Source organism: Xiphophorus hellerii, chromosome 18 (assembly GCF_003331165.1).
Source record: "Xiphophorus hellerii strain 12219 chromosome 18, Xiphophorus_hellerii-4.1, whole genome shotgun sequence".
Lineage (NCBI taxonomy): Eukaryota > Metazoa > Chordata > Actinopteri > Cyprinodontiformes > Poeciliidae > Xiphophorus > Xiphophorus hellerii.
The window spans coordinates 32,615,716-32,634,454 of NC_045689.1; the positions used below are offsets into that span (position 1 = coordinate 32,615,716).

At 39.4% G+C, this 18,739-nt stretch overlaps 1 protein-coding gene across 1 annotated transcript in view; it reads left to right on the top strand.

Annotated features, from left to right (window-relative positions):
- Positions 1–1,763: 1,763 nt before the first annotated feature.
- Positions 1,764–18,739, top strand: part of bcas3 (BCAS3 microtubule associated cell migration factor) — a 351,457-nt gene continuing 334,481 nt past the window's right edge. Inside the window, exons 1-6 of the mRNA XM_032590298.1 lie at positions 1,764–1,875; positions 3,337–3,431; positions 5,311–5,365; positions 6,793–6,868; positions 7,667–7,773; positions 16,936–17,017. Coding sequence (XP_032446189.1) covers positions 3,361–3,431; positions 5,311–5,365; positions 6,793–6,868; positions 7,667–7,773; positions 16,936–17,017 — 391 coding nt within the window. The 5' untranslated portion in view covers positions 1,764–1,875; positions 3,337–3,360. The remainder of the gene's footprint in view (positions 1,876–3,336; positions 3,432–5,310; positions 5,366–6,792; positions 6,869–7,666; positions 7,774–16,935; positions 17,018–18,739) is intronic.

The following is an 18,739-nucleotide window of genomic DNA, read 5'->3' on the forward strand; positions in this document are numbered from 1 at the left end:
ACACAAACAAAGACCCTAGCATAAATGTTTGGCGGTTGAACTGGACCGTTCCAGGTCGCTATCAAGCTAATTTTCTATTAGCAGCTTTACAAATCTTTTACATTACATTACCAAGGCACATTAAAACAAACCTTTAACTTGGCTTTATTCTATTCTTCTTCTTTCTTTTCTCCCTCCCTGAAGGATAAGTCCTTTTTTGAGACATTGTTTTGCTTACTTAACTTCTGACTGGAGCTTTGGACGTTTGGATGCGCTCTGCACGGGAGCTCATGTTACCGGAGAAGCGTGCGGTGCCACCAGGGGGCCCCAAGAGAAATTGATTTTTTTTCCTTTTTATCAATAAAATAATAATTTCTACATTCATTATCAAATATATATAATTGTAAAAACAAATAACTTTATAGTGAAATTGTGTGTTTTTGATATTATAATGACATAGAAAGTATTACTAAAAAATAAAAATCAGCTCTACTGAGGCAGCCACTTAGAGGCAGCCACTTAGGGCCTCGGGGACCTAAGTGGCTGCTTAGTTTGCTTTGCCTTGGGCCGGCCCTGTACCAAATAGTCACAAAATAATGAACAAATATGTAAAAATATATTTTCTAAGAAAGTTACATACTGCATCTTTAAGGCGGTACTAAAGAATCACTTCTACTGCATAGCATTCAAGTAAAACCTGGTAATGTGATATGAGTTTTGTGAAATTATCTTTCTGTACTGTTATCATTACTGTATGGCTGTTCTGACATAGAGTGCTTTGGTGCAGCTCTTGTTGTGTTTAAAGTGTTTTATAAATAAATTAACAGTGACATTAGTATTAGTATTTGACACCACCAAATACTCCCTGTCCTCCATCATGTGAGCCCATTTATGTTTTTCATGGAACTCCCTACTCGTCACTGTGATGGCTGGTTAACACAAGATTATGAGTCAATTCTCCTTCAGTGTTTCAGCTTTGCACTGTATGCTGGTTGTTTGAATATTGTTATTTGTTAGCTATAGAGCTTGTTTGGTCTCATTACTGAATGTTACTAGGTTAGCTAGCTAGAGTTTATTGACTGATGTGCTTTCCTTTGAGGTTGTCACTCCTTTATCTATTGTTCTTTAATACATCATCAGACTAGTATTCATAAAAAAATCCCGGCTCAATCACGGTTCCCGATCATAACATGGTGTTTAACATTTTTGTGGGGTCCAGTTCAATTTATTTATATAGTCAACTCACAACACATCAAGGCACCATACAAAAAAGTAAGTTTGATCCAATTATGCCAATTAATCATAGTTATAAAAAAAAAAAATAAGATCAATGCAGTATGTAACCTTTATAAAAACATATCTTTTTTTTTTTTTACATATTTGTTAAAACTGTCACCATATCACGGTAGTGTAGTATAAGACAGATAAAAAAATTAAGCTCCTCCACCTGCTCCCAGGGCTGCTATTGCTATCTAGAAACTCACCGCTCCCGGTCAAAAACAATCATTCAGAGCCAGGAGGAAGGTGTAAGTACTGTGATTCATCCTTCTTTTTTCTGCACTCACTATTCTATTCTATTCTACATCGGTCTGGTAAATATGTTATCAATATGCACAAGTTGTTCTAGACACATTTTTGCTGTGTCTCCTACACATATTTTTAGAAGAATTTATTTTGCAAATATCTTTTTATGACGAAATCAGAAGACCCGCCTTTACTGTAGCTCGATTGGCCTGACAGCACCATTCCATTGCTCTGATTGGCTCTCAATTGCACCACGCAGTTCCGCTATTCTAGTCTGGTTGTGTTTTGACTGTTTATTGTGGAGCTCTTCTCTTCTCCTGTTCAGCTGTAGTCCGAGTTGAAAGAGGCGGACAGTCAGCGTTTCCCGCTCCGGTTAGTAACTGCATTGGCCTGGCAGTATAGTTAACCTAACAAGTGTGTAATAGACCCAGAGTGTTACTATGGTGTTTATCGCTGAAGAGAAATGTACCAGCTAGCTGTTTGGCTAGCTAAAATAGCTTTTGGGTGCTACCAACAGAAGTTCATCGTTACCTAATTGGGGTGATGTGTTGACATTTGTCTTACTTCGCGTTGTGTGTCCTATGGTTTGAGGTGGGGGCGAGAGGGAGACATGTTGAGGTGGGGAACACCAGGGGCTGAGAGAAGTAAACCTGTCAATGTGATGTTTGGGGGAATTTTATCTCAGCAGTCCGCCTGCCTGTCGCTGATAGTGTTGTGTTACTGCTCCATTCATGTTGTCCACACTCAGACTGGTCTTTCTACTCTAGTTTGTCTTCATTTTCTGTGACGTGCAGCCATTGAAGACAACCAGTGTTGTTGTTCGTGGTGTTTGGAGTCCAGCTGACCAGCTGACCTCTGCATGTCGCTTTGTTGGTTTGTTGATAACCAGCTGTTTGTTCAGCTCTGACTGACCTTCTAATAAATATGGAATCTGCTTCCTTGCAAGATGTTTACAATGATGTAAACCTTTTTTGTTTGGCATCTGGTCCTGGTTCTTGCGAAAAGAAAAGAAATCTAGCTGTTTATCAGGGTTTTTTTTAGATAAAGGTAAAATGTTTAGATTGTTGTGTTCTAAGTCCCTCATATTAGTCCTTTGCATCATTTCCTATCACTGACATCTTCAGTGTTTGTATACTGTGTCATTCTGCTGATACTGTACTCTGTCCTAAAGAAAGGCCTACAATAAGCTATTTGCTTTGTGGGAAGATCTGTTATCACTGTGAGAAATAATTTTTGGTATTATCAAACCTACTTTCCTTTAAGTTAATAATGAAACTGCTAAAAATTGAAGTTTGTTAACTGTAGAGCTTTGTTCCTTTACATACCTGGGTGAAAACATGGACATCTTGGTCCAAAAACTTTTCCTCTTCTGATGTAGAGCAGAGATTTAGAATAGAATGTTCCATTTCTTAAGTCCAGAGTCCATTTCATAGTTCAGGAGACAGTTGTCCAAATCTCCAATCGTGTTTGCAGTGTGATGTTGTGATTTCAGTTTTTAATTTGGCTACCTCCCTGTTTTCTTCATACATTCTCAGCCTAACATGTCTTTCTCCATAATAACTAAAATTTCTGATTGAACTTTTTAACATTGAGTATTTAAATTTTGAAAAAAAAAATCTTTCATGATCCTGACATTTTGCAGGTAGAAAGAATTTTACTAATCTTAAAAGACCCAAAAATGGAAACATTCCAGTTATTTTTTTTCCATTTATTCTTTTGCTTAAAAAAGGCAGGCTTCATACTTATGTTCAGATCCTTATATTTGCTTTTTGTTTTCTGATCCAACTAGATATTTATGTTTTTGTATATGCTGTTGTCGTGTCCTCTCTTGAGGTAAAAAGAAGAAGCAGGAGAAGGATGGCGTCCGACTCTCCCCGCAGACCGAGCCGCTGTGCTGGGGGAGTTTTGGTCCGAGCTCAAGCTGCTACGTAAGAACAAAAACCTTCTTATTGCAGTATTCATTTATCAATCAAGATGCTACCACTGGGATTGGATGATATATACACATGAAGTGCAATAATTTAAGTGACATTGTTATGACATAATAACTAAGCAAAAATATAATATTAATCCTTTTTTTTTTTACTAATACTGCTAGCTTCTAGCAAACATAGAACCAGATAGATTACCCAGCCTCTGGAAAAAATTGGGTTCATTATTTTCAATTTCAGAACATGGGGTTATTGAAAACGTTGCATCTGGTTGTATCTGCTGTTCAGTAATGAAACAGTTGCAGTTTATTAATAACTTTCCCAAAACCTCTTAATCCACTTCTAAAACATTTTCAGCAGCAGTAATCAACCATCATCCACAGCATTACTGGCATGGAAGTCATTCCACTAGGTATTACTGTGTATCGTGATATTGCTGGCATGATACATTTGCAGTGTTGTCCTGCCCTACCTGCCACTCTGTCATGTTTAATCACAGGTCCACAACAAAGTAACTAAGTACAGACTATAGGAAACATTTGGTGTCTGTTAAGTTTACAGTTGCTATATTGCCCGAATCTCAAATCTTTTGCTTCCTCTAATAGGTTTCTTTCCTGGATTGTTCTATATAAGGTAGAAAGAAAAAGAAATGACATTATGAAAACAAATTGCATAACTGTGGTAAGGATAGCACAATAATGTCATTGAAATTGTTTCAATTTTAATTGCAATTGAAATAATTGCAATTGCAATTAAATAATTGGAATTGAGTTGCAATTATTTAATTGCAACAATTTAAATGTATGATTAGTTGTAGATTTTTAACTGAACCAAGTGAAATTGGAACTCAATTAAACAATTATTTCATAAATAAAATAGATATATTAAAAAATAGCATGCATATCAGCAATTATAAAAGTATTCCTATAATTATAAATAGATGAATGAGAGAAAAATTTGTAGATTTAATCTACAAGAAGTCAGTATGGAGGAAATCAAATGTGCTTTAATTCTTGTATAGATAACCATCCTGGTGTAGTTGAAGTAGGAGGTAGAACTAAGTAAAGTGGAAATGATGTTGCTCTTGCAGCTTGCCACATTATAAATCAAAATTTGGTTAAAGTTTTGTGCCACAAAAATGGAAATTTGCTAAAACAACTCCATTGTCAAGAATGAACAAATTACTGTTGCCTGAATCTACCAGAGTCCCAATTAGCCTACTGTGTATGGTAAGTAAAGAAATTGAGAAATTTGTATTTAAACAGATTAAAACATATTTTGAACATCAGTTATCAGCATGCATAGGCCTGCAACTTTGTTTTAAAAACTTCTGAGTCTCACCTGAGATAGTACATTATCACAGATTAAACAAATTGGCAAAATTTACTAAAATGGGTAGAGGCTTAGTGACTATTAGAACAAGTACAGGACTACTATCATAAATTGGAAGAGTATTGGAAGTATTGGAAGAGTACTACTATTGGAAGAGTAACTCAAGCCGTGATATTGTTTCGTTTGAAATACTGTCCTGGTTTGGCCCACTGGACTTACAGAATATATTAATGAACTCCAAATGATTGAAAACAGAGCAGCTCATTTTGCACTACCTTGTTATTAATCTACAAGAATTATAAAAATGTATGTTTGACATGTTTGGATGTTTTTTTTGTTAAAAACAGATTAAGCTATCCACTACTTGTGTTTTTTTTAGAAATATACTTTATACTAGAACACCTGCGATATTAAAAAAAAGAAAAAATACAGTTTAACCAAAATTAACTTTTTCATCCAACTAAACATGCTACTAAAAGGAGGTAAAGTATTGATTCTATTATATCTCAGTTCGTTGTTTAACTTGAGCTCTTTATTCTGGCAGGGAGCAGTCGTACATGGAAAGTGTTGTCACCTTCCTGCAGGATGTGGTCCCACAGGTAACTGTTTCTCATTTGTTGTGGATGGGATGATTAGATGTATGTTTTCGGTACGCTGATTTCTCCAGAGAAATGTTTTCACATATCAGAGAGTTTGGACCAAAACACTTACATTTACAGTATCTCCCAACACTGAGCTCAAGCCTCATATTTTTGTCATGCATTTCTTATTTCTTTTTATGGGTCAACACTAAAAACATGACAGTTGGGTCATTTGTACAACACTGTCTCCTCAAAATAACTGAACACACAACTATTAATCTTTAAACTGCTGGAAACCAAAGTGAGGACACCCCTAATTGGAAATGACCAAGTTGTTCCCAATTAGCCATTTTCTCTCCAGGCGTCTCGGCTTCCTCCCACAGTCCAAATTGGTCTCCATAAATTCTCCTTAAGTGTGAGTGTGTGTGTGTGTGTGTGCGTGTTTGTGTGTGTGTGTGTGTGTGTGTGTGTTTGTGCGTGTGTGTGTGTGTGTGTGGGGGGGGGGGGGGGGGGGGGGGGGGGGGGGGTATGGTTGTTTGTCCTGTCCGTCTCTGTGTTGCCCTGTGAAGGATTGACAACCTGTCTAGGGTGCAGTGGTGAGCGATATTGTCAAACACAATTACATCACAATATATTTTAAATACCTCAATAACGATATCACAGGCAATATTCCATGTTTTCTGCCGGGGGCAAGAGGTGAGAGGCATAGGGGCTAGGATTTTTTATATGTATATATTTTACAAATACAATATAAATAAATAGAAATATAAAGTGATTTGGCTAACAAAAACAGTCTAAAATCAGCTACCAAATGAAAATAAAAGTACTTAAATAAACAAATTAAACCAACTGTTGTGGCTTAACAGAACAATAGTTTTACACAATGTTCAAATATTTTTCCCCTAAGGTTTTTTTTATTTTTTAAAATGCAATTATGTTTAAAACTAAGATTAAAAAAAATATTTTTAAAAGGAAACCTCCTTTTTAAAAAATGCTCAACACCAAGATATGTCCATTTAGAATGAGGAAAAATGCCATTTTTGAACATGCATCAAAAATGTTTTTCTGAGTTATCTCATCCTGCTTTTCCTCTGACAACGTCTCTTCACTGATCATGTGGCAAATATTACTTTTCATGTGGTGCCTTTTACACCCTGTTAATTTTTTGGGCATGTGATGGATAACAAGGCCTCCTCCGTATTAGTTGTAAGGGGAAGGATTTTAGTTGAGTTCTTTAGTTTTGTGCTGGGCCTAAGCCCTCAAGAGGGAGTTTTTTCTCCTGCTATTCATTCTTTAATTGTGTTAATCTCTCATCTTTCTCTGCTACAAGTATTGCCGTTTTTCCTGAGTTGAATCATTCACACAAGTTTTGGACTTTGGTACTATTTGTGTGAATTTAATCTATTCTATTTTGCTCACTGTCTTCTTGATCATTCAAACTACAGGCATATACTGGAGCTCCACCTACTGATGAGAAAGAGAAAATCATTTGGGTTCGATTTGAGAAAGCAGACGTTAATGGTAAGTGATGAAAAGGAGGAAATAGTGTCTGTTTGATGAGGGACTTTAACCTTTTTGTTATTTTGTACCAGTTTTTTTTTTCATCAGTCCCTGGTGAAGGAGACAGCAGTGTTGGTAGTTTACATTTTGCTCACCTGTTCTTCGCTGAAGATGTTTCACTTCAAACAAACAAACTCTGTTCAGTTTAGGTCAGGCATTTGTGAAATTAGTATATCTTAAAAGTCTTCATAACGTTGTTAATATTCCCGCTTTTTGTAAATTTAAAAATATCACACGAACCATGCTATTTAACAAAAACATCTGAATCTGTTTGAAGAAAAAACAATAACGTGGTTGAACACATGTGGACACCCTGAGAGAAATCATTTTATCTAACACTGAGCACCTTTTGATCCAGCTTCAGTGTGTATGTAAAAATATTTTTTATTAAAGTTATATACTGCAGCTTTAAGTGTAGATAAGACCATGTTTCAATGGGGTAGCGGGTCCAGCAAGCAACACCATATATTTTTGAAGAGTCAGTGTGTTGCTAAATCGCGTTACAACCAGTGAAGAACTAGCTGAGGACTGGCAGCAGAAGCAAACGTACCTCTGCAGAAAGTACAAGGACAGATGGCAGACGACTGATGCAATGTTGTTTCTTTGGGAAGATTTCTTGAAAATAGTGTTTCTTGTCAGGTAAAATGAAGTGTCACCTTCAGTCTTGTGTGGTGCAAACAGTGATGCTTCCTAATGACAGTTTTCTGTGGAGGGTTCAGTAGGTAGTTAGATAATCAAAGTGTTTCTGTGTTTGGGCAGACACAGCTCGTAACCCAGAGTTTTTGGAGATGCACAGCGGCACCTCAGACCCGCCCCTCTGCCTCATGATTGGCTACACTGATGGCATGCAGATCTGGAGCATATCTGTAAGTTTCACAGGTTGTATGTCATAGCCACTTTCACTTGCTTCTTTCTGTATCATTTGTCCAAAAATATTTAATTATTTGCACAGCTATTTATAGGGGTATGGAAAAATCAAATAACCTAACAGTGTTATACTGTTTTTATTTTGTATTGGTTTGTTGTGTGTTCTTGATAGAGCCACTAAAAACCATACAAACAAGCAAGCTTCATTTTTTTCTGTTTGTTAACATCAGTGACATTTTTAGAGGGAAAATAAAAGATTTATAAAGAAGTTTTAATGTGCAGGACTCCTCATGTCCAGTTCAATTTTTCTTTTTGTGGATGTAAATTTTCTTTATGTTCAGTGACAGTTTTAAGCTGTTCTAAAGCAACTTTATTTGTGGAGTTTGCAGGATTAAATTCCAACACAGAATTCTAACTGGGTTCAAAGGTCATTTCTAGCCCTCGATCTTTTGTAACATGTCCATTATCTGTCCTTATGTCTGTCCAGTAGATGGCAGTGTTGACCATGTTAAGGATTGTGCAACTACAACAGCCATTTTCTTTTTTTTTTTTTTAAAAGAACGAAAATCACCAGAGTCCACTGATCTTTGGATGTGAGACCATTGTTTAACTTGTAAATGTTGAAGAGGGAAATGGAAAAACATGTGAAAATGTTTGAAAATATAAGTTAGACATTTTAATCAAAAGCAGTCAGTTAAATATATTGCAATTTGATTTTAACAATAATCTGGATTAATAAAAAGAAAAGATCATGTTAATTAAATTCTTATTTTATTACTAACAGGTAAAAATTTAAACTTCTGGAAATCGTACTGACGTTCTTTAGATTCATCAAATCAAAATTTACATTCAGCTCTTTTGGCTGTAATCATGAGTGAGTGATAGAATTCTCTTCTAAGGGGCGTGCTGTGGTGGCGCAGGGGGTTAGCACGCCCCACGTTTGGAGGCCTTAGTCCTCGACACGGACGTCGCGGGTTCGACTTCTGGTCCCGACGACCTTTGCCGCATGTCTTCCCCCCCTCTCCTCGCCCTCTTTCCTGTCTGCCTACTGTCACAAAAAATACGAGCCGCTAGCGCCGCAAAAACTCTTCGGAGAAAAAAAAAAAAAAAAGAATTCTCTTCTAAATTTAAACTCATTCAGAATATAAACTGGCCATTTTAACCACATTTATCTGTGGTATTAATAATTGCAGTTTTTGTAATTTTACTATAACATTTAATATAAGATAAAAATGCCTTATTTCACAGAATCATTAACTGTTAACAGTTAACAGTTATATGATGTAGAATTATCTGATCCAGATTTATTTAATCATGGTGTTGTAGATTAAAAAAATGGGTGACCTAAGTTAGTCCATATGCAAAAATATGTCGAAACCTCTGTTCGAAGCTGCTGAATGGAAAGACTGCTTCAAGTATTATGTGGTTTGTCAGATATCCAGAATATTGTAAAATTTATCAGATAATTGTAGAAATTTTAGGAATTCTGAAACAGAAAATGTAAAGGAACCCTGTTGGTTGAACAGCTGAGATGTTACCAATATAATAAAACATCTGGATAACACCCACTCCTCCTCCTACTACTGTTTTTGTATAGTGACTAATAAAAGAAATATCAGTTATATAGAGATGAATATTTAAAAACTTGCTTCATGTGCTCAAGTCTAACTAAAATGTATTTTCTCCTTGTACTAAAATTGACAGTTTCCTGTTGTGCATGGCTTGTATAATAATGTGTTGCATACTTATCATAAGGTTCAGTAAACAGTGCTTTTCTTAAAAAGTCAGCTCCTGGGTTTAGCAGATCCACTATTTAAGAAAGGTTATTTCTAGAGTGACTCATCGATTAGACTAGAAAGCAATTTTAACTTGCACACTGCTGGGTTCTTTTAATTGGACAGGTCTTAGTTCTGTGACTTTATGCTCCCAACATGAAAATAGCTTCTCACCTGAGCCAGTGCCCATTAAAGGACTCATTCAGGTGGGTAGAAGCCATTCCAGGGAATGTAACAGAGTTTTCTCATAAGTTGTTACCATCACTGAATCCAAGCCCTGAACCTTATGGGAGGCGTTAGGTGCTGGAGGGTAATTCACTCATGAATACCTCTCGTCAAAATGGGAGCTTTAGAGGAATGCAGTTGAGATAAGAAGAATACACTGTTTCAGTTCATAAGCTGCCCATGCTTTTAAAAGGATATCTACTAGTGTAATTTAAAGGGTGACCACCAGAGGGAAATCTATTTCTTTGAAGAGAGAGAATATTTACAGTGAAATAGTTCACTAATCTTTGCAAGTCACACTCTTTACTCTGTTAAAAGTGAAATTCTTTGGAAAAGTTAACAAAATGAACCTACTAGACTAGGTTGCTGAAAAATATTGTTCTATTTGAAAATATTGTTCCATTCAAGCTTCCGTTTTTAATGTGGAGGATGTTATATTTAGAAGTGTATAGCAGGCAGACAAGACTGGCTTTTCTAACTCCAGCCCCAAGTCAGTCTTGGAAAATCATTAGAGGATTTTGTCAGCTCCATAACATCACAAATGACCCACAACGCTGCAGAGCTTTCTTTCACCGAGTATCGCCTTTCATGTAGAGACTGTCACTGAAACATGCAAACTTCACATACATCCTGTGAGATCTAAACACTCCAGAGTCCTTAATCAGCCTCTTTCTAAACATCCACAGGCCGCAGATAGAAGGACGCACTCTTTCTTTATCCGTGATCACACACGTTGGCCGCTGTGATGTGGCAACACCCGTGCTGCTAACAGATTTTGTGCTGCTGCTATGGCGGAGCACAGTTGTACAGCTGTTTTTACCATGGGACACACACCCCAGTGAAAATATATCCCTAGTGAGGAAGCGTCCTTTGCTATCAGTCTAAGTTGACAGTTATTCTGCTTCACGTAACACATCCTGGCCTCTTTTGTTGCAATCCTCTCCTTCCTCATTGTTTTTCTTTCAGTTTTCAAAGTTTACAGGATATACTGTATCTGGGTTGTGTGTGTTTTTTTTTTTGCAAGGTTTTAAGTAAGCACTGATGGTGCCTCAGTTTCTGTCTCTTGAGTGACTGTGAAGTGTTTGTGACATTTGCTAAGCCAACACCCTCTGTAATGGCCCAGCACAGTGTGAACGTACATGGCTTCGCACATACTTTGATGGACTTGTGAGATGGAGACTGGCTTGTTGTGTGCTGACAGGGGTGTAGAGGCGATGCAGATTACTGTCTCCTCACGCTGCAGAGGTGTCATGAAGCACTGCCTGATGAGAGGCAGACCGTCTTGGGCTAATTGTCTGTCTACATGTGTGTTGGGATGGGAAGTAAGATGTTAGTGAAAGTCAAAGCAGCAAAGATCTGTGTTTGAGAATTTCTCTATTGGATTGTCTTTGGGGAGATTTTAATAGATTTAACAGATTAAGCTCAATATCTTCAGAATCATTAGCCAGTTGTGGGTTTCTCATTGTCCTTATAACAGCGATTTAAAAGTGTCAGTGGTTTCTTCTGGCCAGACTTATGAGAACTTAAAGCTAGCTAACTCTTAGCTAGCTAACAGAACAATACAAAAACTAATTCTCCAAGTACTTCTAAATATGGGTTTCAAACATAGTTTCAGTTTTCAGGGTTTTCTTCAATAAATATTGTGCTGTTTTTAATTGTTTTGCTCTGGTATACTGCAATAAAATACACAGGTAGCACATTTTAATAACTAGACACCTCATCAGAATTCTAGGGCAACACACCATGATACACCTATTAACATGGTCATAATGTTCTTCCATTGTTCAAGTTGCATGAAGACGCTAACATTCTTCTGACGTTCAGAAATGAGGACCATATCCTGATCAAAACATATACGATATTTTAAGGTTATGTTTCTGAATATTTTAACCATTGGTCTAATTAATCTGCATGGTTTTGTTACATGGAAGCCATGATGTGTAATACACCCTGTAAAGTTAACATGCTATGTTTAGTACAACTTTAATAAAGTTTTAATAAAGCCATGTTACATTCCTGTTGTTGAGAAGTGATGAGAAAATATACAGTGGAATGGAAGTCAACCTAAACACACAAAAAAGTCAAAATAAACTTTTTAAAAAAATGTACTTTTCACACTGATGGCCATACACTACATTTTGTTAAAATATTTCATAATTATAAAAGGTTATTTGTTTTAGCAGTACATTTTATTTCTTTATCAAATCCACTATCAAATCTTTGCTTTTTGATACTTTTACTTTCGGACCTGAAATCCTGGGACTTTTTCACACTGAAGCAAATGATTTTTTTTTTAATCCATCTATGTTGAAACAGTAGCAATGTATGTTTTCACTGAGCATAGAATATAATACACATATGCTGAAGTATACTTTTAGAAAAATTGTTCTGGTGATGTCACAAAAAAAGACTATTACAAAACTCCACATGGTATATGTAGCTGTTCTTTTTCAAGTGGAATAGTGAGTTTGTTTTCCATGTTTTCCATGCTACACATGGAGCATGATTATTCACACTTAGTCATAACTATTTAGGACTGTAATCTGCTAATGTGGCATAGAGTTTATCACACCGTGTTCTTAGAAAGAGGATATGATGATCCTTGGAGCTTCTTCTTTTTCTGTAGACACCTGCTACTCTGCCTACGCAGACGCTTCCTCCAAACCTCCAATATGCCCGCCGCACAGTGTTAGTGCATGCATCTGGTACTTGTGAATATGGAGCAAATATCTGTTAACAGCTCACAGCACTACATTTGAGAGATTAAAACAGAGGAGCAGACACTGTGATTCCACAAAAACAACCAAACCACAAATGAAATGAATATAATGAATGGCTTTATGCTGGGAATGCAACTCTGAGAAAGCAATTTAGCATATTGCACACTCTGTGCTACTAATGTAATGCTATGAATGTTGATTGCATAGGATGTCACACAGAGCCATGTAAGGTGAGGATGAGCTGCAGGGTAATGCACAATAACCCTGCGCATTAATCTTCAGCCTTCCCCTTCTCATTTTAATCCAGCAAATTCCATTATTGTCCCTTGCAGGTCCATTTGCCTCCATAGGAATCCTATTGTGCTGGCGGCTGTTGGTGCTCATATAACAAACCCATATCTCCAGTGTTAATCTTCCATCACTCGGCCTCTTTGAATAAAAACACAGCTCCAAATCCATCAGTTTGGAACGGCTACTAATTGCACAAAAAGAGTGATCATCCCCTTGGATGGGTTTAAAGATTTAAAACAAACAGATTACATCACCACTAAAGTGATAATGCATGTTTCACTGCAATTTAGCCTATAAAAGAACAACAAAACTGGGGCATTCTGCACTTAGAACAATGTGGTATTACACATGTCAGATTCTGCAAAGATCCACACACAGCAGTGACCTAATACACTGCTATGTTATATGAGTGCAGAAAGTCTAATCTGGACCTGTCTAACATGCAAACCTCCATTTAAGTGCTTTTTATTTTAACCATTTATTGTGGGTTTTTTTCAATTTGCTGCAAAACTGGTATTTATTCAACTTTACAATCTGCTCTATTAATAATCTCATAAATGGAGAGGAGGGTCCGTCGGATAGTCGAACCTCGGATTCAGGAAGAGCAGTGTGGTTTTCGTCCTGGTCGTGGAACACTGGACCAGCTCTACACCCTCGGCAGGGTCCTGGAGGGTGCATGGGAATTTGCCCAACCAGTCTACATGTGTTTTGTGGACTTGGAGAAGGCGTTCGACCGTGTCCCTCGGGGAGCCCTGTGAGGGGTTCTCCGGGAGTATGGGGTACCGGGCCCTTTGATACGGGCTATCAGGTCCCTGTATGACCGGAGTCAGAGTCTGGTCCGCATTGCCGGCAGTAAGTCAGGCTCGTTTCCGGTGAGAGTTGGACTCCGCCAGGGCTGCCCTTTGTCACCGATTCTGTTCATCACTTTCATGGACAGAATTTCTAGGCGCAGCCAAGGTGTTGAGGGGATCCGATTTGGTGGCCTTAGGATCTCATCTCTGCTTTTTGCAGACGATGTTCTCCTACTGGCTTCATCAGGTCATGATCTGCAGCTCTCGCTGGAGCGGTTCGCAGCCGAGTGTGAAGCGGCCGGGATGGGGATCAGTGCCTCCAAATCCGAGGCCATGGTCTTGAGCCAGAAAAGGGTAGAGTGCCTTCTCTAGGTCAGGGGGTGTGTCCTGCCCCAAGTGGAGGAGTTCAAGTATCTCGGGATCTTGTTCACGAATGGGGGTAGAAGGGAGCGGGAGATCGACAGGCGGATTGGCGCAGCGTCTGCCGTCAAGCGGGCGCTGTACCCCGCTCCCGTCGTGGTGAAGAGAGAGCTGAGCCAAAAAGCGAAGCTCTCGATTTACCGGTTGATCTACGTTCCCACCCTCATCTATGGTCATGAGCTTTGGGTCATGACCGAAAGAACGAAATTGCGGATACAAGCGGCCGAAATGGGTTTTCTCCGTAGGGTGGCTGGGCTCTCCCTTAGAGATAGGGTGAGAAGCTCAGTCATCCGGGAGGGACTCAGAGTAGAGCCGCTGCTCCTTCACATCGAGAGGAGCCAGTTGAGGTGGCTCGGGCATCTGGTCAGGATGCTTCCTGGACACCTCCCTGGTGAGGTGTTCCGAGCACGTCCCACCGGGAGGAGGCCCCGAGGAAGACCCAGGACACGCTGGAGGGACTATGTCTCTCAGCTGGCCTGGGAACACCTTGGGATTCCCCCGGAAGAGCTAGAAGAAGTGGCCGGGGAGAGGGAAGTCTGGGCCTCCCTTCTGAAGCTGCTACCCCCGCGACCCGACCCCGGATAAGCGGAAGAAGATGTATGGATGGATGGATGGATGGATGGATGGATAAATGTTTATCTGTAGATATTTCCAAATTCTGTGTAAATACAGTATATCGCAATTTTAAAAAATCACATCCTTCCGCATTAATTGTCATTAAATATCATAAAAGTCTTTGCAATCAGATGAAGGTTATATTGCTGGTTCAAAGTTGGTCCAAATGGTTTTTCACTTTGTGTTTTGTGGACTTGGAGAAGGCATTCGACCGTGGCCCTCGGGGAGCCCTGTGGGGGGTCCTCCGGGAGTATGGGGTTCCGGGCCCATTGATACGGGCTGTCAAAGGGCCCGACACTGTATGACCGGTGTCAGAGTCTGGTCTGCATTGCCAGCAGTAAGTCGGGCTCGTTTCCAGTGAGGGCTGGACTCCGCCAGGGCTGCCCTTTGTCACCGACTCTGTTCATTACTTTTATGGACAGAATTTCTAGGCATAGCCAAGGTGTTGAGGGGATCCGTTTTGGTGGCCTTAGGATCTCATCTCTGCTTTTTGCAGATGTGGTCCTATTTGCTTCATCAGGACGTGATCTGCAGCTCTCGCTGGAGCGGTTCGCAGCCAAGTGTGAAGCGGCTGGGATGGCGATCACTGCCTCCAAATCCGAGGCTATGGTCTTGAGCCGGAAAAGGGTAGAGTGCCTTCTCCGGGTCACGGGGGATGTCTTGCCCCAAGTGGAGAAGTTCAAGTATCTCGGGATCTTGTTCACGAATGAGGGAAGAAGGGAGCGGGAGATTGACAGGCGGATTGGTGCAGCATCTGCTGTCAAGCGGGCGCTGTACCGGTCCGTCGTGGTGAAGAGAGAGCTGAGCCAAAAAGCAAAGCTCTCGATTTACCGGTCGATCTATGTTCCCACCCTCATCTGTGGTCATGAGATTTGGGTCATGACCGAAAGAAAGAGGTTGCGGATACAAGCGGCCGAAATGCGTTTTCTCCGTAGGGTGTCTGTGCTCTCCCTTAGAGATAGGGTGAGAAGCTCAGTCATCCGGGAGGGACTCAGAGTAGAGCCGCTGCTCCTTCACATTGAGAGGAGCCAGTTGAGGTGGCTCGGGCATCTGGTTAGAATGCCTCCTGGACGCCTCCCTGGTGAGGTGTTCCGGGCACATCCCACCGGGAGGAGGCCTCGGGGAAGACCCAGGACACGCTGGAGGGACTATGTCTCTCGGCTGGCCTGGGAACGCCTTGGGATTCCCCCGGAGGAGCTAGAAGAAGTGGCCGGGGAGAGGGAAGTTTGGGCCTCCCTTCTGAAGCTGCTACCTCCGCGACCCGACCCTGGATAAGCGGAAGAAGATGGATGAATGGATGGCATACCTTTGGAAAGCCTAAGCTAAATGGATCTTTTAAGCATAGGGTCCATGGATCCGGTCATCTGTTAACTTGGAGGATACCATCAGAGGAATCCTGCGGGAGTCTTTATCCATGGGAGTTTGACAGTTAGAGGGGCCGACAGCAGACACATTTGAAACTTTGGAGGCTGACGGCAGCAATGGGGATTGAATCCCACAGGACTGTGGCACCATAACACATTTAGAGTTTGGGTAAGGACCCATGGGAGCTTGACAGTTAGAGGGGCCGACAGCAGACACATTTGAAACTTTAGAGGCTGATGGCAGCAATGGGGATTGAATCCCGAGGACTGTGGCACCACAGGACACAGAGTATGAAACCCATGTGAGCTATGCTAACCAAAAACTGTGTAGCAAGGCTATTACAAAACAAAGGGACAGATATATCACAGATCAATGTTCAATCATTATGTACATTAGAGATGATGGATTTGACATAGAAGTGAAAATGAGAAGACAGTGGAGTAAAGACAATGATTTCAAACATTACATGATAATGATAAACCCTGACACAAATAGTTCAGTAACAAGTAAAGGTGATTTAGAATGAGTAAAAGACACAAAGAAAACGGGTACTGTTGAAATGATGAGTGGCAGAGTTAAAATACATATTTCCACTGATGATGTAGGTGACAGCATGCTAGGAAGGCAAATAATTATCTCAAGAATAGTGTTAGGAAATGATCGTCGCGAGATGTGTAGATGGTTCATGAATTTGGGGAATACTGTATTAATAACGGATCAAAAAGACACAAAATGCGATTCATATCTGGTTGCCTTATCGGCCTAGTTCCAGTGTTTTCACCCAACCAAAAAATTTGAATTGTGCCACTTCCATATGTGGTGCTAAATTGGATATGCATCTGATTATTGTCATTGACGTAAGCTATTGAGAACTTTTAAATAATATTTGTCTGTTGTGTAAAACATGTTTTCCCTGTAATTGTTGAGGAGTTTTCACGTTCTGCATCCATTCCTCCCAGTTGGCAGGAGAAGCCCAGGAACTGTTCTCGGTGCGTCATGGACCTGTTCGAGCTGCTCGGATTCTTCCTGCTCCTCACATCAGTGAGTACAATAGGAGACAGTTTTGAACTTTCCACAAAACATTAGTGTTCTTTTAAAAAATTTTGTGTGCCATATTTGTAATTGACACACTCACCTTGTCTGATCATTAGATCTATAACGACGCCTTACTTTTACTGCCTGAAACACTTTTGTTTGAACCGAGAGAATATATGTAACCAAAGGATTTAACGCAGACTAATCTTTTTACTCCTAAGATACTAAGGTGTAGGAATGAAAATAAAATAAAAAATTTTCATTTGTTTGTACATTTTAGTTTCAACCAACCAAGCAATGACGGTTTTCTTTCTGAATCTTATCATTCTGACATAGAAAGTACTCCTAGATTATTGCTTCTGTTTCTTTTTATCTGTATATGTATTTTCAAAACCTCAGTTGGTTGTGTCAGATAGCTGCTTGTACTGAGTCAGGTTCTTGTTCTGTTGGAGGTTTCTTCCTGCTAAAAGGAAATTTTCTTCTCCACTATCGCTACATGTATGCTTGGTGCGAGGGATTGCTGTAAAGTCAACGACACACTACGAGGTCATCCAGGAAGAGTGAATGCTGCAAGTCAGTGATGAGATGCAATCTACTGAGTTCTTTGGAAAGAAACTTTTTAACCAATTTGAATAATAAACTTGAACTTGACTACATTGTTTGATAACTAGGCTCTACTGGATTAAAATTACTTTTTTGTAAGGTGTTGTTAATTGGCCCTGGAGAAATAAACTGAATTCAATTAATTTTGAGTAATTCTTTACAAATAAACACATTATATCCAGGGTACTATATTTTTATAATTTGGTAAAGGTGTCTTGCCTGTTTGCTTGTTCAAAAGTTTCTTCTTAAACTAATTGCTGTAAATCTGTGTATCCTGTAGTGCCAACAAAGTCTTTGGTTAACTTAATTACAGCATCCAAGGTCAGCACCTAAAATTTAATTCTCAGTGGTGCATTATGTGTAGTTTTGGGTTGTGGGTATTTTAAGTGGTGCTCTATCATTGAAATTAAAGAGCGCTCCTTGCTATCTCATGCTGATGTTGAAGCCAGTCTGTGATTTCTCCTGGCCTTGTCTCAGTCAGTGGTGGAAAGCCTGCACAGTCAGTATCTTTTTCCAAAACCTATACTTGGAATTCTGTTGATTGTTTTAAATGTTAGTCTTGTCCAAAACACTCACAAGCAGTGGAAATAAGAATTAATAAACCTATATTCTGGATAGAAGTTTTCAGTTATGGGATCTTGGATGAATAAAGTTAAAAAGGACAGATCTGTTTCCTCACAGTGATTTGCCAGCAGCATGTTAAACACTGACAAACTGCTTAATAAATTCACTAGTCAGAACTGGAAGGAGATTCCAAGTTCCAATTTTTGAAAAACTCTATCCATTACTTTTCCACTATGGAATCACATTGGCACTGATCGAAATTGACGTCAAACTACTAAACTTGTAAGAGCGCTTCACTGCCATTTTAGTTTGGGACAAACAAGAGCGGTAAGAAGTGTTTTAGGGGACATGAGCAGCTGATTTGTGATCGGCTGATTTAGGTTATTAATATGTACAGTTTTATGCTCACTTATAGTTGTTTGCCAACTGCAAATAAGCTCAAGATGAAGAACTGTTTTATATGACACTGATCTAATATAGTGACAGTGTGAGCTGCTCACAGCAGTGAAGGCACAGTAGGAGATCTAATTGATTCACAGGCTTTTAGAAGCTGAAGTTTAA